Source organism: Sorex fumeus, unplaced genomic scaffold (assembly GCF_029834395.1).
Source record: "Sorex fumeus unplaced genomic scaffold, SorFum_2.1 ptg000091l, whole genome shotgun sequence".
Classification (NCBI taxonomy): Eukaryota; Metazoa; Chordata; class Mammalia; order Eulipotyphla; family Soricidae; genus Sorex; species Sorex fumeus.
This window is the reverse complement of record NW_026606148.1, coordinates 4192650-4214123: the sequence shown is the minus strand read 5'-3', so window position 1 is coordinate 4214123 and position 21474 is coordinate 4192650. Positions and strand designations below refer to the sequence as shown.

Below are 21474 nucleotides of genomic sequence, written 5' to 3'. Positions count from 1 at the left end.
TCGCTGCTCTTCCCTGGCGTTTGGCTGGGCCTGGTGCTCTTCCGTCCCCCTTCCTGCTTCCTCTCTGCCCCCCCAGCCAGGTGACCTCCCCGGTCTCAGGATGCCACACTTCCGGCCTCCCCACAGCTGTGCCGCAGAGGGGCCTGTTGACATTCTCATTTGATGAGCTTGAAAGGGGCGGGAGGGGGGCGGGCGGGCAGAAATCAGTCTTTAGGGAGCTTCGGTGGCAGAAACTTTTTTTAAATACAGGAAAGAAATGGAGATTGAAATTACTTTTATTTCCTGCTTTGTAAAACGCTGCGCTGGGAGCGGAGCCATAGTATAGCGGGAGGGCGCTTGCCTGGCGCACAGCCAACCGGGGTTTGGTCCCAGCACCCCGAGCCCCATTGGGAGTGATTCCTGAGCACTGCCAGGCGTCATCCCTGAGCACTGCTGGGTGTGGCCCAGAAGCCAGAAAAATAAATTAACGGGCAGCATTGCCCTTTCTGGCTGGAGCCCAAGGATCCCTGTGGGCTGTGTGGAGCTGGGGTTCACGGTCCCCCACCAAGATGTTCACGGGGTCCTAGCCGGGGCCTCTTGAAAGCTGTGTAGCCTCACTGTCCCAGAGGTCACGAGTGTCCCCCTCAGAGGCCAAGGTTGGTGCCCGCACTATTTCCTGGCCCGGCCTTTCCCTGCGAGCCTACTGCGAGTGTGTCGTGATGACTGGGGTCACTTGGCTTGTGCCCCGCGTGGTGCCCGGGGCCTCGGCACTGTTTCAGGCTGGCCCCTGTCTGGGGACATGCGCGGAGATGTGACCTGGTCTTCTGGGCTGAGGTGCCCGATAGGGGTCTTGGGCTCCCCGTGTGGCTCTGATGGTCCGTCTTGAAGCAGCCAGTCACTCGGACCCCTCCTGGGCCCACAACATTGCGAGAGCTTTGGCCTCAGGAGAGGCTGATGGAGGAAATGGGCCCCTCCGGCCTCCTGTCTGAGATGGTCCACGGAGAGGACGGGGCTTCTTGGGGCCTGTCTCTGGATGGTCAGTCCTCGTCAGGCAGAGCCCCTGAGCTTGGTCCCTGTGCTGTGGCCGCTGTGATCACAGGCGTCACGACACTAAAACTCGAACGTCATGCGGCCGTGCAATAGCACAGCAGGGAGGGCGCTTGCCGGGCACGCGGCCAACCCAGGTTCGATCCGAGGCATCCCAGATGGTCCCCCGAGCATCATCAGGAGTGGTCCCTAAGCATCACTGAGTGTGACCTATAAAAAAGAAACAGACTAGATCACTGTGGCAGGGCGGGGGGGCGGGGGGGGGGGGACCTGGGTTCCCACCTTCCAGCCTAGGAGTAGCTGGTCAGTGCCTTCCCCAGAGGGGAACTCGGATCTGGTCACAGCCCTGGGCTCAGCCGCGAGGGAGCTGTTTATTCTGAGCACAGCTCGAGGAGTGACCCAAGTTGGGGGCATTTCCTGCCCCTGCTGCCTCTGGCCACGCCGCCGGGCATAGGGAGCGGTGAGCAAGAGGGCCCTGGAGTCGCCCGCGCCCGGAGCAGCCTGGACAGCCCTGCAGGCCCCGAGCCCCAGGCTGGCCCTCACGGATCCGCCGCCCCTGTGTTGCAGTGCCCCCCACCCCGCTGCCCACCAGCGACGTGGACGTGTACTTCGAGACGTCCGCCGACGACAACGAGCACGCGCGCTTCCAGAAGGCCAAGGAGCAGCTGGAGATCCGCCACCGCCACCGCATGGACCGGGTGAGGCCACAGCCTGGCTGCCGCCCGCCCGCCCAACCGCCCGCAGCCCAGGGCATGCGGCTCACGTCCCCCCCTTAGACTAGCTTCGCGGTTGCCCTGGGGGCCAGAGAGGTAGTCCTGCAGCGGGGGACGTCAGCCCTCGGCACCCAGTGTGGTTCCCCGAGCTCTGCCAGGACTCAGGATTCCTGAGTCCAGAGACAAGGGAAGCTCCGAGCATTGCTGGACTGCCCAAAACCAAAAAAGAAAAAATAAATTCCCGTTTTCAGTGTTAGAGGAGGAAGCCAAGGCGGCTGTTCAAATTGGGCGTCGTTAACGCTTCCTTCTAACAAGGTGACTGTGGAAGTAGCAGTGACAGGCTGTTGCAGGGCGAAGCTGTGCTTTAGGTCTGAGTAACCGTTCCGGGGGACGGCCAGTGCTGGGTGGGGTGGAACTGTGTCCCCCTCCCCGCCCCCAGCTTCCTGGGCGAGCAAAGTCAGTGCAGACGCTGGACAGTGCTGGGCCGAGGCCTGTGTAGGCCCCTCACACCTCCCTGTGGGCTGACATGTTGGAGAAGGCACGTCTTTGTTTCTCCACATCACTTCGAGAGGGGTGTGTGTGTGTGTGTGTGTGTGTGTGTGTGTGTGTGTGTAAGAGAGTGATTTTGTGTGACTGAGAGTTTGTGTGTAGGATTGTGCTCTGTGAGTTCTCTCGAGGGAGCCTGTGTATATACGAGTGTTGGTCGGAGGGTTGAGGAGGGTCCCCTGGGGGGGGGGGGGGCGACCTTCTGAGGCAGCAGCTCAGGGACCAGCTACACTTGTGGGGTTCCTGGGGGTGGTTTCCTCCCTGGGCTCGGAGCCTGAAAGGATTATTGGGGAGCCGGGTCGGGGTGTTTTCTCCAGCTGCTGTCTGCTCACGGTGGCCCCGACTTGCTTCTAGGTGAAGAAGGAGTGGGAAGAGGCTGAGCTGCAGGCCAAGAACCTCCCCAAGGCCGAGAGACAGACCCTCATCCAGGTACGGGGTACGGGGTGTGTCTGAGGCCCGACCCGGCCAGACTGGGGGTCCAGAGGCAGAGTCGAGCCCGCCTTGCAGCTGAGCGGCTACAGGGGCTTGCTAGTGACCTCCTGACAAATGGCTCGGCCACAGGAGAGGACTCGGCCAAGCCCCTCGGTGCCAGGGCCCCGGGGTGGGGGGTGTGTGGCGGGGGTGCAGCTCAGTGCAGCCTCCACACCTGGGGACTGGGGCTGGTTTCTCAGCCGTGCGAGGTTGTTTGCTTTTGGCGGGGGCCACACCCAGTTGTGCTCAGGGGCCCCTCCTGGAGTGGCTTGGGGGCTCCTGTGGGGTCCGCTGTGTTCAAGGCAAGCGCCCTGCCCGCTGGGCACCTTCCCTCTGCCCTCAGCCACACCTGCTTCCTGGGGCCTCTGTGCACCTCTGCACATTCCCGCCCTTCTGGGGGCCCAGGGGTTGGGGATCTGCTGCCAGGAGAGGTGGGTGCACCTTTGAGAAGCCAGGCTTTGGACTGGTCTGTGCACTACCCCCCCCCACACACACACAGTAACACACACACACACACACACACACACACACACACACACACACGGCCTCGGACTGTGGCTTATCCCCACTGTTCGGGACAGCGACGCTGGAGGAAGACCGGGGCGGGCAGGTGGACGCGGGCGCAGGCCTCACCGTGCGGGCAGCGGGGCGTGAGCACCAGCAGGCCCGCGGGCTCACCCCCGACCCCTGCCCCGCACCAGCACTTCCAGGCCATGGTGACAGCGCTGGAGAAGGAGGCGGCCAGCGAGGAGCAGCAGCTGGTGGAGACGCACCTGGCCCGCGTGGAGGCCATGCTCAACGACCGACGTGGCATGGCGCTGGAGAGCTACCTGGCGGCCCTGCAGTCCGACCCGCCGCGGGTGAGACCGTGCAGCCGGGAGAAGCGGCAGCAGGGCCCCTGTGGGCTCTGCCAGCCGCCCCCCACCCCAGCTCCCCAGCCCTGGGCCACCTCACGGGAGGCCAGAGCTGGCAGGGGAGGGTGTGGCGACTCCGTCGCAGGGACAAAGGCTTCTAAGCCAGTTTCTTTACTTAGTTTTGGTTTGGGGCCACACCTGGTGGTGCTCCGGGGTTACTCCTGGCTCTGCACTCGGGAATCACTCCTGGCGGTGCTCAGGGACCCATTTGGGATGCTGGGATCCAACTAGGGCTGGCCACAGGCGAGGCAAACACCCTCCCCCCTGTATGGTCGCTCTAACCTTGAAACAGTTTTATCCTAAATAAGATCGGGACGGCCGCGCGACATCTTATCAGGACATCTTTTATGACATCTTATGATCTCATTCCTACTTTGGACAAACTTGCAGGCTATCGAATGTAGCCTGCCCACAGGGCAGAGTCTGGCAAACTCCCCGTGGCGTACCAAATATGCCAAATACCAGTAACAATGATGGGTCTCATTCTCCTAAAGAGCCGTGAATATAATCTCAGGGCTAGGATGAAAGAGACGTTACTGGGGCCTGCTCGAGGCAATCGACGAAGATCAGGAAGGAAAGGGCAAACTTAGGAACTTTTTCCTTTTGTGCAGATGGCCTTAGATTTCGAACACTCCAAGAGCTGGAAAAGTACTGAAAAGGAGGTTGTTTGTCTGCTTCCTCTTTCTCGGGGCCCAGGGGCTGCTCCCTGTGATTCCCGGCCAAGCAGGTGGAATGGTTTTGTGCTCAGCCAGCAGTCCTGGGGTGTCTGTGCAGTCCTGAGGAGCACTCCTGGGGTCCACACATGTCAAACATCTGGCCCTGACCCCACTGTGCTGTCTCCCCAGCTCTCTGTATGTTTCTTTGTTTGATTGTTTTTCTTTTTCGGTCACACCTGGCAATGCTCAGGGGATGTTTCTGGCTTTGCATTCAGGATTCACTCCTGGTGGCATTCAGGAGACCATATGGGATGCCGGAGATCGAACCCGGGTCAGCCGTGTTCAAGGCAAAAGCACTTCCCACTGTTTCTCTGGCGCCAGTCTTCGTGTTTTCTTAAGCAAGCGAATTTTTTTTTTTCTGGGTAACACAGGCCATAGCCAACTCATAATTAAGGTGTCAGGGCTCTTTAAACTCCGGCAAGAGGAAGGCTGCAGGAGTCCAAGATCCTTGAAAATGCTGGTTTGGCTTGGAAGGTGGTTTTTGGTTCTTAGGAAGGATAACTTCCTGCAACTCTGTGAGCAGAAAGACTCTTGTTTTTTGCATTTTTGGTTTTGGGGCCACCCACAGCAATGCTCAGGATTACTCCTGGCTCTGCACTCAGGAATCACTCTGGCAGTGCTCAGGGAATCACATGGGATGTCAGGGATCAAACCCAGGCCAGCCGCGTGCAAGGCAAGTGCCCTCCCCTCTGTACCCTTTCTCTGGCCCGCAGGAAGCTTTTAAAAACTCTGCTGAAGGGTCACAGAGACCATCCGGGTGTAAGACACCTGCGTGCACACTGCCCACCCAGGATCGGTCTCCAGCCCGCAATTGGCCCTCCTGGCACCGTCAGGGAGGAATCCTGAGCAACCCCTGAGCCAGACTGAGCCTTTTTTTTTTTTCTTTCTTTTTGGGTCACACCCGGCGATGCACAGGGGTTACTCCTGGCTCATGCACTCAGAAATCACTCCTGGCGGTGCTCGGGGGACCATATGGGATGCTGGGAATCGAACCCGGGTTGGCCACGTGCAAGGCAAACGCCCTACCCGCTGTGCTATTGCTCCAGCCCCCAGACTGAGCCTTGAGCACTGCTAATGTGGCCCCAAACCAAAATAATAATAATAATAATAATAGTGGGACTGGAGCGATTGTACAGGGGAGGTCTTTTCGGCGCCCAAAAACTGGGGAAAAGAAAATAATAAAAAACTGCTAATGCCTCGCCGAGCTCTTTGTTTCTTGGAGAGCTTCCCAAGCTTTGTTTTCCCGCTCAGGCCAAGGCCTCTCGTCCGGGGGTCTTAAGGTCACTGTCCTCTCTCCACTGCAGCCGCACCGCATCCTCCAGGCCCTGCGGCGCTACGTTCGTGCCGAGAACAAAGACCGCCTGCACACCATCCGGCACTACCAGCACGTGTTGGCCGTGGACCCGGAGAAGGCGGCCCAGATGAAGCCTCAGGTACCCGGACTTGCCCGCAGGGTGGGCGCTGCTCACAGCTGCACTTGGATCCAGTCCTCTGGGGGCCACAGGGATGGGGCAGGGCTGTATGCCGCCCACCCGCCTGGTTCAAGCCCAGCACCGCACCACCCCGTGTGGTCCTGTGGGGAACCACTTGCGGCCCCAGAACAAAGCACGAGAATGCCTTCTGGGTTCCAGAGGCATGAAATAGGTGCAGAGTTGGTGTTTTGCACTGGAACTTTTTTTTTTTTTTTTTGCTTTTTGGGTCACACCCGGCGATGCTCAGGGGTTACTCCTGGCTCATGCACTCAGGAATTGCTCCTGGCGGTGCTCGGGGGACCATATGGGATGCTGGGAATCGAACCCGGGTCGGCCGCGTGCAAGGCAAACGCCCTCCCCGCTGTGCTATTGCTCCAGCCTCCCGTTGGTTTACTCTTATGGAGGTACCTGCAAGAGATGAGGCTTGCGGGCCTCTCCCTGTCAGACGCAGGTCTGAGGCCGCTCTCTCGCGTGGCCCACGCCCACCCCTGTTCAGACAGACCCTCTCAGGCCTGGCTCTGCTCTGGTGTGGGCCCTGCTTCTGAGTTGGCCACTGTCAGCGCCGTGGCCAGTGTCCACCCTCCTGTTCGTAGGACGTGAGCGTGCGCTTACAGGGTTGCTGATTTCCTTTGTCCCGGCTTCCCTGAGTGACGGAACAATCCGACCTCGACCGCATTTCCCTTTGCTGATGGTGGGGATCAGGTGGTGGTGGGGGGGGTCTTGCCCACAGTCCCCGAGTGTCCCTGGAACCTGGAGGCTGAGTTCCCTGCTCCACTGTTAGGCGGAAGTGTGGCGAGTAGGCAGATCTGGGCTGGCCTCCCGCACGCGGGCTCAGGTGAAAGATTCTCTCGGAACCTGCAGCTTCCTATCTCATACCTGGGCTAGACTCGGGAGACTGGAAAGGGGACAGGTTGGGCTTGGCCCCTCGAGCCTCAGTGTGGGCACTGGTTTAGGACGGGGGAGTTGGGGGGGAATGGCCGGTCCTTGGACAGCATCACGGTAAGATGAGGCAGCTGGGGGGTGCCATCTGGGGGAGGGAGGTTCGGACCAGGTGGTGGGTCTCAGGGCTGGTGTTTATTTGTTGTTGTTTTTTTTTTTTGTCTTTTTCCATTTTTTGGTCTAATGTGCAGAAGACTAGACTGTGGAAGACTTTGCAGAGAAGGAGACTTGTGTGGAGAGTGTGGTTGGGGGAAGCAGAACATTAGTCAGTACATGCAGTTTCCCAGGGACTGGGTCACCTGCAGGAGGGGTCAGAGCACACCTACGTGACACAGGCTCGGGGACCCAGCCCATCCCCACACCACTGGCCGAGGCTGCCGTCCACTGTCTGCTCCCAGCTGAGCTGTCCACTCACAGCCATGCTGTCTGCTGGCTACTGTCCACTATCAGCTATGCTTTCCACTGTCCACTCTTGGCTGCACTGTCTCCTGGCCACCGTCGGCCCCACTGTCCACTCTCGGCCGTCCATCTCAGGCAGCTTTGCCGTTGGCCCCCACGCACCCTCTGCCTGGTGCCGAGCGTGGGCCGAGCTCCCAGCCCCCCAGTCTGTGCCACCTGACCCAACACGCGTGGGCATGGTCTGTCCCGCCGTCTGCCCCCTGACCTCCCGTGGGCGCGTGGCCCATGACTCGCAAGCCCTGCCTCACGGGCGACTGCTCTCGTGGGTGTGGGCCGCTGCCTGTCCCTCCTCTGAGGTCGCCTGTGGGCTTTCCCTTGTGCTTTCATGCCAGCCTTTGAAAGGTCACAGTGGCCCCGTCTGCCCTGGACGCAGCGCTGTGCTGCCCTTACCGGGTTGGCCCTGGACCTTCCTGGCTTGGAGCCCGGGCGATCGAGCCACTTGCGTGAAGCGCCCTCTTCAGGAAGGGCTGGGGAACTGCAAGGGAGGCAGGTTCTTTTCTCTCCCACTCCACCCCCCAATTATTTTTTTTCTTGGACCAGCAACCTTGACTCTTACACGCTGGAAAAAGCAATAAGGCCGGTAGCTCATGTGTTCGTGTGTGCGCCTTGCATATGAGGCTCCGGGTTCTGTCTCACGCACTGCAAAAACTTTTTTTTTTTTTTTGCTTTTTGGGTCACACCCGGCGATGCTCAGGGGTTACTCCTGGCTCATGCACTCAGGATTCACTCCTGGTGGTGCTCGGGGGACCATAAGGGATGCTGGGAATCGAACCTGTGTCGGCCATGTTGGCTGCGTGCAAGGCAAACGCCCTACCCGCTGTGCCATCGCTCCAGCCCAGCAAAAACTTTTTAAAAGATAGTAGTTGGGCACATGTGCTGCCTGTGCCCATGCAGTGCCTGAGCACGTGTCGTCGTCACATCTCCCCTCCTGAGGGGTGGACTCTCGTATTTTTATATCTAATGCTGGATGTGTACAGGAGCTCCCTCTCCACTCTGGAGAAGCCATGTTCTTGTCTCTGTCTCTCTGTCTCTCTCTCTCTCTCCCCTTCCTTCCTCCCTTCCTTCTTCCCTCCCTCTCTTCTCTCTCCTCTCTCTCTCCTTCCAAATAAAACCTTTTTACTTCAAAATAAACAAAAAATTGAAAAAAATCAAAAATAGTAGCAGTGGGGCCAGAGCCATAGCACCGCGGGTGAGGCACCTGCCCTGCATGCAGCTGACACAGTTCAACCCCTGGCACCCCACGTGGTTCCCCTGAGCCCACCTAGAGCGGTCACTGCGTGCAGAGTCAGGAGTCAGTCCTGAGCACCGCCAGGTGTGACCCAAACCACCTCCTCCCCAGCGAACCAATAAAAGTTGGATTTAGGGGCCAGAGAGGCAGTACAAGGGGGTGAAGTTCTTGCCTTGCCCACGCCATCCCTGGGTCCGCCCCTGGGGAAGACAGGCTGGGCCAGAGAGCAGCACAGCAGGTGTGGCCCTGCCTTTTATACAGTTCAAGGTCCTGGGTCGCTGCAGGCACCCTGAGCCCTGCCGGGAGTGACCCCTGAGCACAGAGCTGGGAGTTACCCTGAGCACTGCTGGGTGTAGCCCAGAAAACAGACAAGAAGAAAGACTTACAAGTCCTCGGGGCTGGAGCGGTAGCACAGTGGGTAGGGCATTTGCCTTGCACACAGCCGACCCAGACTCAATCCTCCGCATCCCATATGGTCCCCCAGCACCACCAGAAGTGATCCCTGAGCATCACTGGATGAGACCCAAAAAGCAAAAAAAAAAAAAAGACGACTTACAAGTCCTCGATGACACTCAGCAGCACTTGAAGCATTAGGTTGAGAGTTCGAACCCCGGTACCAAGCACATGCCCTAGGCTGATGGGCTCTCCCCAGCTATGTGGTTCCAGAGTGGCAGGGCAGGCCCAGGGCTGGGAGTGGGGGGCCAGGGGCAGGCTTACCTACCCTGTCTGAAGTTCTCGGAAGAGTAACTCGTTTACTTAAACTGGAAGAGTTCTGCCGTTCACAGAGCAGCTGCTTCCCGAGTGAGAGCCACAAGCGCCCGCCTTCTCGTCCAGTCAGCTTTTCTTTCCGGCAGTGCCGGGGCTCAAACCCAGGTTGCCTGAGTGCGAGGCGCATTCTCTGCCTGCCTGGATCAGCGCCTCCAGCCAGTGATTGTGTTCCTCTGTCCCTTCCGTCGGATCTGCCAGGGTGACACTCACCCAGCTTTCTCCCCGCACAGAGGCCTGGCGTGGCCCGGTGCAGGCTGGCCTCTTCGAGCCTGTGCAGAAAAGTTAGGGTGTGCTCATCGGAAAGCCTGATCAGGGGCCGGGGTAATAGTACAGCGGGGAGGGCGTTTGCCTTGCACGCGACCGACCTGGGTTCGATCCCCGGCATCCCATAGGGTCCCCCCAGCACTGCCAGGAGTGACCCCTGTGCGTTGCTGAGTGTGACCCAAAAAGCAAAAGAAAATCTGATCAGCAGTGGGCTGTGGGGGAGTGGGGGGAGGGAGCCAGGGTGCCGGGCTCGGTCCCTGCCCGGAAGTGGAAAGCGCGAGGCTGGACGAGCTGAGTGGGAGCAGCTTGGGGTGGGTTCCCTGGTCTCTGGGGTCAGGTCGGCCGGTGGCCTTCTTTGCTGGGGGTTGTGGAAGAGTGTGCAGGAGGGCAGGCCGCGGGCTGCTTCGCTGACCCTCCCTGCCCTCGCTCCCCGCAGGTGATGACCCACCTCCACGTGATCGAGGAGCGGAGGAACCAGAGCCTGTCGCTGCTCTACAAGGTCCCTTCCGTCGCCCAGGAGATCCAGGAGGAGATAGGTGGGTGCGGCCCCTTGGCTCAGGGGGACACAGCCGGGCTCGAGGGGGCTGGGCCAGGCCGTGCTGGGGTGTCACACGCGCTCCAGAGTCTGGAGGCCGCAAGGGCTGACGTGGTCTGTCATCATGGCCCCGAGGACAGATGGGCTGGCAGGAGCCCCGGGCCTCCTGTTTCATCCATCTCTCGTTACCGGAAGGAAAATCAGGGGTGTGAAATTGCAGAGGACCCAGGAGTTTCCTGTGGCCCTGCCTGTCCGAAACCGCTGACACGTTCAAGGTAGCGTGTGTGCATACTCCTACACACACACACACACACACACACACACTCCCTTCCTGTACATACATGCTTCCTCCCTACACACACACACACACACACTTCCTCCCTGTACATACATGTGCTCTTCCTACACACACACGCCCCTTGCCTCCCCAACATCCCACCCTGACACACACACACACACACACACACACACACACACACACACACACACAGGCACACCCTGCCCCTCCCTTGCCCTGAGTCTGACCTTCTTGTGTCCACCAGCACGTACTGGCTTTAGGGGGGCAGACAGAGGTATTGGGGCAGGACGGGGCGGTCCCTCCCCAGCCCTGTGCAGGGCGCAGTGGCAGTGTGTGAGCAAGAAGGAAGATGCCAGAAGGCCAAGCCTGTGGGCCTGCTGGAAAGGACCTGCCTGGGGAGCTGAGAGGGGGGAAGGGCGCCGGGAGACCCTTGGGACAATCTGGAATGTAGGTCGATTCTAGGGTCAGGGGAGGCGGTTTGAAGGCTGTGACTGAGGGACTGAAAACATTTACGCAGGGCCAGAAAGGTCGGGCAGGGTTTAGGGACTTGCCTTGCGCGCAGCTGGCCCGGGTTCAAATCCCCAGCACCCCATATGGTCCCTGAGCACAGAGCCAGGAATAAGTCCTGAGCGCCTCCAGGGGTGGCTCCACGCACGCATTCCCACAAAAAATACAAAGAAAAATTCGACCGTGAATTTCAGGCTCTCGGAAGACCACTAAAAGGGCTGGAGCACAGGCTTCATATGCTGGAGCTCCGAGTTCCATCCCTGGCACTGCATGGTCCCCTGAGCACTGTGTCTGGAGTTAAGGATAGCTCCCCCCGTGCCCAGTACACAAGATCCAAAACTCCAGCATGAACTTAGAAAGATCTGTGCTCTGGGGGACTTGCGCCGTAGCACAGCGGGAAGGGAGCTTGCCCTGCACACAACTGACCCACATCTGATCCCCGGCATCCCTTGTGGTCCCCTGAGCACCGCAAGGAGTAATCCCGGAGTGCAGAGCCAGGAGTCAGCCCCGAGCACTGCCGGGTGTGGCCCCAAACCAAACAGGACCTGTGCTTGGCTGCTCTGGCCGGTCCACAATGGAGACTCCCCCGGGACGTGGCTGTGAAGATTGGCGAGTCCAGGGGGCAGATGCCAGAAGGGTTCTGAGGAAGAAGGGTGGGAGGCAACCAGGCTGCGGCCACGCTCCACAGCACGGAGGGGCCTTGAGGACGGCGGTGGCCTGGGAGCTGCCCCGGGGGACGCCTGAGGCGGGAAGGCCACTGCCTGCAGGCTCAGAGCCAGCAGGCCTCCCGCACCGCCTCAGAGTGGCAGGGCTTCCAGCACCTTCCAACGAGCTGCCCCTGGCCCCCCGCGTCCCTCCCAGATGCCCTGCTGCAGGAGCAGCGTGCGGACGTGGACCAGTTCACGGCCTCCATCTCCGAGACCCCCGTGGACGTGCGGGTGAGCTCCGAGGAGAGCGAGGAGCTGGCCGCCTTCCAGCCCTTCCATCCCTTCCCGTCCCTGCCTGAGAGCGAAGGTGCGTATGGCCTGGGGGGCCGCGGGCTGGGGGCTGGGGGGAGGCTTGTGCCTCGAGCACCCCCGAGGGGCAGCCCCGGGTCTGGGGCTCTGGAGGTGGGGGGACCAGGGCGGTTCTGCTCAAGGCCACGTACGTGTCCCCGCGGGGTGCCGGGGCGCCAGGGAGGGGCAGGGAGGCTGTCCCCTGCGTCCCTGGCATCCTGCCGGCCCACCCGGAGTCAACAAGCTGGGGAGCCCAGGGTGTGGAACCCGATTCTGTTTACACGCCACTGTCCCAGTGATGATAAAAATAGGCCCCCGCAGGGAGGCCCGGCCTGCGCTGGCCTCAGCCCCTGGCCCCGAGCGCCGGGCGCTCCCTCAGCCCAGACAGCCCTGCTCGGAGGGCCTGGGCGTCCCCCTGGGGAGTGCGGGAGCATCTGCGTCTAATGAGGACTCGAGGTGGAACCGGGTCCGAGCCCATGCTAAGAGGGTCCCACTCCCTCCCACCCCTGCAGAGGGTGCAGGAAGGGCTGAAGGGGATGCTGGGTGGGGGGTAGGGTGACTGGTGGGGGGGTGGGGGGCTCAGGCCAGCCCATTCTGCAGGTCTTGCGCCGGACCCCTGGTCGGAAAGCAAGCCTTGTCCGCTGCCCCTTGGCTGCTCTCCCAGAACGGGAGCGGGCGGACGGGGGTTTCCTCCTTGCTTCTCTCCCGCTGGGGCTCGCGAGGCCGGGCTGTGTGGCTTCCAGGACAGGTCCCCGGCAGGACCTGTGGCCGCACCCGTGGCGAGACGGCCGCTTCCTTAATCTCCTTTCGTGCTGTTCTGTTTTCCTCTCTCCCAGACCCTCAGCCGGAGTCGTACCACCCCATGAAGAAAGGTCGGTGTGTCCAACACGCCCCTCGGCCTCCCCCCACACCCCCACGTGCCACAAGCATCATTTTCTGTTCCATCCCATCCTGTGACCGTCGCCGCCTCATTTCCTAGGGCGCCAGGGCAGTGGGACCGGGGACAAGGCGCCGGGCTAGAGCGCAGATCCCACTGGCGTGGGGGTGTGGGGGGGGGGGCTGCAGATGCTGAATAAATGTCTCGGAGCAGCTCCAAGGCCCGGGTGGGCTGGAGTCCCCAGTCCATCCCAGGTCCCCGTGGCTCCCCAGCACCAGGCTGGGAGCACCCCCACACCCCTAAAAAAGAAGTGAAAAGTCAAAAGAATAAGCCTCATGTACAGTCAGCAGATGGTCATTAGTTACTTTTTCTTTCTTTTTTTCTTTTTTTTCAATTTTCATAAGGTTTTTCACATTAATCGATGACATTCAGTATTTCAACACCAATCCCACTGCCATTATTTCGAATTTTCCCACAACATTCAAGCCTGCCTGCCAAGGGCAGGTGCGAGATAATTTAGTTTCTCTTGCTTATTGTGATCCCTCCGCCCCTCTCGGAGACCCCGGCAAGCTACCAAGAGTATCCCACCCGCACGGCAGAGCCTGGCAAGCTCCCAGTGGAGTATTGGTTATGCCAAAAACAGTAACAACAAGTCTCACAGTGGAGACGTTACTGGTGCCCGCTCAAGCAAATCGATGGACAAGGGGAGGACAGTGCTACAGTGCTTATTATGAACATCATCAAAGACCGCAGAAGTGGCCGCACACTTCTGGATTCTAAAATTGTGAACGGTTGGGTCCAGAGACGTCTCTGTAGGGAACTGATGCATTTTGAGATTCACTTGGAAGTCTCTGGATCAAGGCATTTAGTGCGCTGAGATGGCGCCAGAGGCAGTTTGTGGGTCTGACGGCCAGGACCCCGGGCAGGAAGACGGGAAGGGATGGGTGACCCATCTCCGCTGCTGCCCTGTGGCCTGGAGTCTTAGTCCCTGAACCCGTGTACCTGGGTTTTGCTTCTGGAAGCGTGTGGCCACCCGGAGTTCATCTGGAGCGGGCTGAGAGGGAACACCCACTCCATCTGAGGTGCCCCGGTGGACTTGGCTCGGTACGGGGTCCAGAGAGATCTCCTGCGAGCTGCTTGTCTTCCGGGATTCACTGCTGAGCCTCGGGTTCAAGGCCGTTAATGCGCGCTTTTTTTTTTCTTTTTCTCCCTGTGGTGCCGGGGAGTGGACCCAGGGCCTGCCTCCTTCAAGGCCCCATCCTGACCCTGACTCTTTCCCCTCGTCCCTGTTCTCTGCAGCTGCCCCTGCGGCCTTTGGCCAGCCCATGGCCTTGGGCTCAGTGTCTGTCCTGGGGGGGGTCCCCAAGGCTGCATTTGAAGCTGGCGGATGGACTAGGTCAGGCTTCCCCTGGGCGAGTGTCCAGGGGCTGGGACTCCTGCGTGCTTTGTACACCACACTTCTAGGACCGGGCCACTACCCCCCGCCCCCCCTTGCCCTTGGTTTTGCTGTGTGTGTTGCGTGAGACACCAGTGTTGGTGGCTTGGTCTCTAGGACGTTCCCTGCCCTCTGGGTGTCCCTGGAACGAGCACTCTGGGCCCCGTGGGGTCTCTGGCTCAGACTCAGGGCCATCAAAGAGCCCCTCAGCCTCCCCTGCCCCCGGTACCGCAGAATCCTCTCCTCCTGGTCCCTGGCTGACGCTGCTCCAGCCCAGATGTTGGTGGAGAAATGAGAAAGGAGTTTCCCGCAGGGCTAAGGCGCTCCTGCCCTCCTGCTTTCACCGTCTTTGTAAATCATTTAAGTGACGACTTTTGGTCCCCCAAAGTCGCTGGTTGGCTCCATCTCGAAGAACCCAAGTGACCAGTGACTGGGGAATGTGGGAGTTTGACCCCCCGATGTTGGAACCGTCTGGGCTACTGGGACTTGAGGCCATCCAGCGCCTCGTTGTTCTTCAGGGCAGGCCTTGTCCCTCCGCGCGGGGCTGGGGTGTCGCGTCTTCTCACCCTCTCCCCTCTCATGGGGGGCTCCTAGGCTGCTTGTCGGCAGTGTGCGCCCCTGAGCCCCCTGCCCCAGACCCGAGTCGGGGGCGTTGGTGCAGAACGGTGCTTTCCTGGTTTCCACTGGGGGGCACGGCCATCTGGTCTGGGGATCGGACCCCGCGCCCTGGAGCCGTCTCCCCGGCCAGGCCTGATCTGTCTCTCCCGAAGGGCCCGTTGGAAGGCAGGGAGCCACGTGGGGGTCTGGGCACACAGAGGCTCCCTGCTATGGCCAGGGAGGCTCTTCTCCCCCGGAACCTGCCTGCCTTTTGTTTGACTTTTGGTTTTGGGGCCACACCCAGCAGTGCTCAGGGCTGACTCCTGGCTTTGTGCTCAGGGGTCACTCCTGGCAGTGCTTGGAATGAAAATGCACTTGGCTGTGGGCAAAACCCCGGAACCCCGGTCCTGTCTCTCGGCCCCCTGGAGTTGGCTCTGCCGCGCCGTTGGGAGATGAGCCGGGACGGGGTGCTACAGCCCCTGTTGCTGGGGGTCCGAGAGAAGCAGCATCCAGGGTCTGAGGGGCCATACCCGGTGGGCACGGGGTCTCCAGCCACCTCCAGGCCTTGCTGCCCTGGCCCCCACCCTGGTCTGCGTGACCACGTGCTCTGGGCCCGTGTCCATGATCCACGGCCACCTCCATCCTGCCATCTGTCTCTGACAAACGTCTTCACCCGGGGGTGGGGGGCTCACGGTGCCCACCGCACAGCGGGGCCTCAGCCCTGCCCTCTCCACACAGGCTCCGGTGCCGGCGAGCCAGCCGGGGGGCTGATCGGGGCCGAGGAGAAAGTGATCAACAGTAAGAATAAAGTGGACGAGGACATGGTAAGCACTTACGGTGGGGGCGGGGGCAGGGGTCATGTCACCACCCCTCCTGTGTGTCCTCCATCCCCTGGGGCTTGCTCCCCGCCCCGGGTCCCTCACTCTGGCCTGTGCTTCCAGGTCATCGATGAGACCCTGGACGTGAAGGAGATGATCTTCAATGCCGAGCGCGTGGGTGGCCTGGTGGAGGAGCCGGTGCGTGGGCCCGAGTCGGGCGCTCCCTGCCACCCCCCCCACCCCCAGCCCACACGGGGATGCCCCAGAAAACCAGGATCCCGTGGACCGGGGCGGAGATGCGGGTCCCTTGTCTCGTGGGTGTCCCTAGCAGCCCCGTTCACCGGGCCCTGTGTCCCCCAGGAGGCGGCGGGGCCCCTGCGTGAGGACTTCAGCCTGAGCAGCAGTGCCCTCATCGGCCTGCTGGTCATCGCCGTGGCCATCGCCACGGTCATCGTCATCAGCCTGGTGATGCTGAGGAAGCGGCAGTACGGCACCATCAGCCACGGCATCGTGGAGGTAGGCAGCCCCTCGCGGCCCCCGAGGCTGCTGAGCCCAGATGGGTGGCCACGCCGAGCCGTGCTGGGGCTCCTCCAGGCACGGTGCTCCCTGGAGGTGCCTGGGGTCGGGGGCACGGGGGCAGGAGCCCCGGGACTCATTTCCTTCAGGATTGGGACTTTGGGTCCCTCTGGTCGCATGGAAATAATGTCACCGTCGCGGAAAAGGCGCTGCTCTGCGGTTCAGCCTTCTTTTTCCTTTCTTTCTGTGTTTGTGGGCCACGTCTGGCCGTGCTCAGGGGTTAGACCTGGTGGTTTTCGTGGCGCCTTATGGGCTGCAGGGGATCGAACCTGGGTCCGCTGCATGCAAGGCAAATGCCCTCCCCGCTGGACTGTCCCTCCGGCCCCTCGCTCTACTCCTTGCCCTGGGAGGACTGGCGGTGGGCTTCCAGAACCTTCTCCAAGCGCCGCCTGGGCCCACCGAGCCTCGGACAGACAGTTCCCGGTCTGGGGTGTGGGCTCAGCCCCGAGAACCTGGACTGGGCCGGCCCGGGGGCAGGTGGCCGCAGCCTTCTGGGTGGCCCTGCTCACCTCGCTCCCCACCCTCCAGGTGGACCCCATGCTCACCCCCGAAGAACGTCACCTGAACAAGATGCAGAACCACGGCTACGAGAACCCCACGTACAAGTACCTGGAGCAGATGCAGATCTGAGGGCCCCCCCGCCTCTCGCCCTCTCGAGCCCCCAGACCACCGAGACGGGGCACACCCACGGGTGCCACTTCCTTGCTCCCAGGCGGGCGGCCCGCGGCCAGCGCCCCTGCGTCCGGGACGGGCTGGACACCGGAGCGCGTGGCTGTAGTTCCCTTTTTTTAAATTAAGCAGATGTCCCTCTTCTCGGTCCTCACTCGCCCTCTGCAGCCCTGCTCCAGCCGCGGGCGTGGAAGCGAAGCCCCAGGCCCGTCCACCGTCCGTCCGGCTTTTATTGGGGAGGGGGAGAGGGGGGCTGGGCGCGGCAGGGGGGCCACCCCCTTCCGTGAGCTTCCAGAGAAGTGACCGCCGGAAGCGCTCCCAGAGCACCTGAGCCCCGTCCCTAGAGCCCGCCTTGGGGCGTCCGGACCCCCTACTGCTCTGCCCCCCCAGCTTTCCCCGGCACGTGCTCCCCTCGGACATGGGCTTGGCCTCCCCGCTGCCCACCTCCCGGCGCCCCTGCAGGAGGGACGGGAGCGACCTGGGAGGACCCCGCCATCCACGCCCGCCCCGGCCCTCCGTGATGCTTGTCTGGTGTGTGGATACGCTCACAGCTCTTCTCTTTTTTTTATCCAGAAGGTTCTGGTAACCTGTGGTATTTCTTTCGATTTTTGTTCCTTTGGTTTTGTCTGTCTTTTCCTTTTTTCTTTTTTCTGTTTCCCCGTGGCTGTCATCCTTAGTTCTCTCCCTCCTCCCCTTATCCATGTCTCTTCCCACTATGCACAGATAAACTTCACCTACCAACTCCTTAATCTGATCTGTGGAGAATGTACAGAGTTTAAACACATCAATAAATAACTTCCACCAAGACTCGCTGTTTCCTTGACCTCTGGCGGTCAGCGAGGAGGTGCCTGTGCCAACCTTGGGAGAGTGGACACAGGACCTTTGACCAGACAGAATCGCGTTTCCCTAAGAAAACTCCCATCTCCCAGGCCACAGAGTACAGGGCGGAGGGCACTGGCCGAGCAGGCGCCCACCTGCGTTCCAGCCCCGACATCACATATGGTCCCTCCAGCCCTGCCAGGAGTGCTCCCTGAGCACACCCGGGTGTGGCCCAAAAGCCAAAAGAAAAGAAATCTGCACGTGCAGAGGGAAGCCTTTCTGTGGGCTCCAGGCCGCGGTCTCCACGTTCCTGAGCTGGCTCCAGTCTGAGGTTGTTTGGTCTGACCTTTGCCCTGCCTCCCTGCTTGGTTCCTGGAGTTTTCTATTGTGTCTGCATTATCTTCTGCAATCTGAGTGAATGTTTGACCTTTATCTCCCTCTCCAGACTCAGATTTGGTGGGGGTGGGGTGTGGGCCACATCCAGTGGAGCTTCAGGGCTTGTCCACATGGGGTGGGCCACGTGGAGGTGAGCCCTCAGCCCCTTGCACCATCTCTGGCTCCCAGATGGGGGTGGGGGTGTTCAGGATAGCCTCGGCCCCTGCCTGAACCTGGGGATTGAGCTCAGGACCCCTAGGCGCTTCCTGAGCCGTGACTGGGCTACCTTCTGGACTTCCTGGCTGGGGCCCCTAACCGGATGGGCTGGGGCTGTCAGATGCACAGCAGGTGAGGGGTTTGAACTCAGGGCCTTGGCTTTAAGCCTCCGGGGCCAGAGCAATAGTACAGTGGGGCGGGCGCTTGCCTTACACACGGCTGACCCGGGCTCGATCCCATGGCCAGGAGTGATTCCTGAGTGCAGAGCCAGAAGTAAGAGCATTCGGGGGCGTGGGGGGGGGGGAGGGAAGGGGGCTGGAGCCATAGCACAGTGGGTAGGGCATTTGCCTTGCATGCAGCCAACCCGGGTTTAATTCCCAGCATCCCATATGGTCCCCCGAGCACCGCCAGGAGTAATTCCTGAGTGCAAAGCCAGGAGTAATTAATCCCTGTGCATTGCCGGGTGCGACCCAAAAAACAAAATAAATAAAAACTCTATAAATTATGTTTCCCTTTTTTTGTTTGTTTTGGGGCCACACCCAACAATGCTCAGGGGATGATCCTGGCTCTACACTCAGCACCTGGCAGTGCCGGGGGCGTGGGGTGGGGGACCAGTTGGGATACTGGGGATCACACCTGGGTTTGTGCAAGGCAACCTCCTTACCTGCTGTCCTATAGACCCGGCCCCATAAATGACCTGATTCCTTTGAGCTGATTTCCTGTATCTCTAGCAAGCATTTGATCGAAGTACCAAATCAGCGGCCAAAGTAAGTGGGCAAGTCAGTCAAGAGTTTTGTTGGAGGGACCAGAGTGGTAGTCCAGCAGGTAGGGCGTTTGCCTTGCATGCAGCTGACCCAGATTTGACCGCCCCCCCCAGCATCCCATATGGTCCCCAAAGCACCACCAGGAGTGATTCCTGAGTGCGCAGCCAGGACTAGCTCCTAAGCATCGCCAGGTGTGACCCAAAAAAGCCAAAAAGAAATAAAGTTTTGTTGGAGCAAACTGTAATTTAGGCTGGACACTTCTCCGTGGTGCTTGCTGGAGACGAGAGTGGGGCTGAATTTTCGGAGATCTGTTTGCAGTTCTCATTGCAGTCTCATTTCTGAGACTCTTGAATAATTCGAGGTTTTTTTTTGTTTTTTTTGCTTTTTGCGTCACACCTGCCTGGCAATGCTCAGGAATTACTCCTGGCAGTGCTTATATGGGATGCCAAGGATAGAAACCGGGTCGGCCGCGTGCAAGGTCAACGCCCTACCCGCTGTACACTATCGCTCTGGCCCCAGCGCGAGATTCTTCAGCAGCTTCTTCAGTCACTCACCAGAGCGAGCACAGCGGACCAAGTGCAGACTTCTGCCAGAGGTCCGGGTCCAGAGGTCCTGGCATTGCATGTTGTGGCATGACCTCTGACCAGTGGGGCCCGCAGACAAATAGACCTGAGGCTCTCCGTGCGGCCACTCGGGTTCAATCCCTACAGGGGCCCAGTCAGGAGCAAGCCCCGAGCACATCTGGGTGTGGCCCCGCAGCACAGCCGAACCAAACAAAACCTGCCACTAGGCGGCGCTTTCTTGCAGTGGTTTCTTTCCTGCCGGTTCCAGCTGCTCCAGACTGGGGGCATGACCATGGGGCACTGGGCAGCCGTTCTGCCTCGAGCTGGAGGGGTGAATTCAGGGCTCCGTTAGTCCTAGCACAGTGTGGGGGTGCGGATGCTCTCTGGTGCCAGAGAGGTCCTAGTGCGTGCACGCACACAGGGCATTGAGCTGGAGGGCTCGCTCCCGGCTCTGTGCTCAGGAGACCATAGGGGTGCCGGGAATCAACCCCCAGTCAACTGTGTGCAGAGCAAGCGCCTTTCCTGACGTTCTATCTCTCTGAACCCATGTTACTATTATTTTGACTTTAGGTACTCAGGGCTTCCTCCTGGCTCTGCACTCAGAAATCACTCCTGGCAGGCTTGGGGGGACCATACGGGATGCCGGGGATTGAACCTGGGCCGGTCAGCGGCTTGCAAGACTCACGCCCTCCCCACTGTGCTATCACTCCGCCAACCCCACCCCGCCCCGACACACACACTTGAATTTATAAAGCCAGTGTCCAGGGTGTGGGCTGGTGCTGTTCTGTGGCCCTCCAAGGTAGCCCGGAAGGTGTGTATCCTGTGTGTTCTTGCTGACTGCATCTTTCCATGCTGCCGCCCCCTCCCCCACCCACCCATCAGCTCATCTCCACACAGTGTCTCATCTCTCTAACCAGCATGGTGACCGTGACCCAGGGGACCAGACTCCGGGGTCCAAATCCAGTCTCTCATTCCCAGTATGTCTTGCCTGATGGTGGCGCCCAAGGGTCACCCCAGATCCTGGTGCCTGGCGTCCAGGACCCATCCAGCTGATGGACCTTTGGAACTTCCTGTATCCCCCTGGCATTGCTGTGGCTTCATTTACTACATTCCTCAGGCCTGAGGGCCGAGGTCCAGAGACAACCAGGGCTGGATTTGAATGTCCTGGCCGCTCGGCTCCCTGTCCCTGCATTGAGCTCAGTGCTGATCACACCTCTAGAGAGATTCCCAACTTTTTTTTTAATAGTATTTTAGGAATCATGGTTTACAATACTGATCAAGATAGCTCATCCTGGGGACGTTTTAATATACACAAGTTAATCAGTGTAATACACCATATCAAAACAAGGAAAAATAAAAAGCAGTAGGTGCAGACAAGATTCCATAGCCATTCTTTTTTTTTTTTTTTTTTCTTTTTGTGTCACACCTGGCAATGCACAGGGGTTACTCCTGGCTCTGCACTCAGGAATTACTCCTGGCGGTGCTCAGGGACCATATGGGATGCTGGGAATCGAACCCTGGTCGGCGGCGTACAAGGCAAACACCCTACCCGCTGTGGTATCACTCCAGCCCCTCCATAGTCATTCCTGATAAAAAACCTCAATTAAAAGCTGAAGTCGTGGCACAGCGGGGAAGGCACTTGCCTTGCACGTGGCCGACCCAGGTTCCATCCCCAGCATCCCATATGGTTCCCTGAGAAGCACCAGGAGTAATTCCTGAGTGCAGAGCCAGGAATAACCTCTGAGCATTGCCAGGTATGGCCCAGAAACCAAAACTAGCACTGTAGCACTCTCCTCCCATTCATCAATTTGCTCGAGCGGGCACCAGTAACATCTCCATTGTGAGACTTGTTGTTACTGGTTTTTTTTTTTTCTGCATATCGAATACGCCACAGGGAGCTTGCCAGGCTCTGCC

General features: G+C 60.0%; 1 protein-coding gene across 4 annotated transcripts in view; it reads left to right on the top strand.

Moving 5' to 3' along the window:
* APLP2 (amyloid beta precursor like protein 2) overlaps nucleotides 1-17630 on the top strand; it is a 59804-nt gene extending 42174 nt beyond the window's left edge. For 2 of the 4 annotated variants that reach the window (XM_056131460.1, XM_056131458.1), the window contains 11 exons: nucleotides 1594-1724; nucleotides 2640-2714; nucleotides 3458-3616; nucleotides 5691-5819; nucleotides 9953-10052; nucleotides 11718-11870; nucleotides 12688-12723; nucleotides 15499-15584; nucleotides 15702-15776; nucleotides 15939-16094; nucleotides 16683-17630. In XM_056131460.1, the coding sequence (XP_055987435.1) occupies nucleotides 1594-1724; nucleotides 2640-2714; nucleotides 3458-3616; nucleotides 5691-5819; nucleotides 9953-10052; nucleotides 11718-11870; nucleotides 12688-12723; nucleotides 15499-15584; nucleotides 15702-15776; nucleotides 15939-16094; nucleotides 16683-16784 (1202 nt within the window). In that variant the 3' untranslated portion in view covers nucleotides 16785-17630. The remainder of the gene's footprint in view (nucleotides 1-1593; nucleotides 1725-2639; nucleotides 2715-3457; nucleotides 3617-5690; nucleotides 5820-9952; nucleotides 10053-11717; nucleotides 11871-12687; nucleotides 12724-15498; nucleotides 15585-15701; nucleotides 15777-15938; nucleotides 16095-16682) is intronic. The other 2 variants (XM_056131461.1, XM_056131459.1) reach the window with 1 other exon arrangement.
* The last annotated feature ends 3844 nt before the right edge of the window (nucleotides 17631-21474 follow it).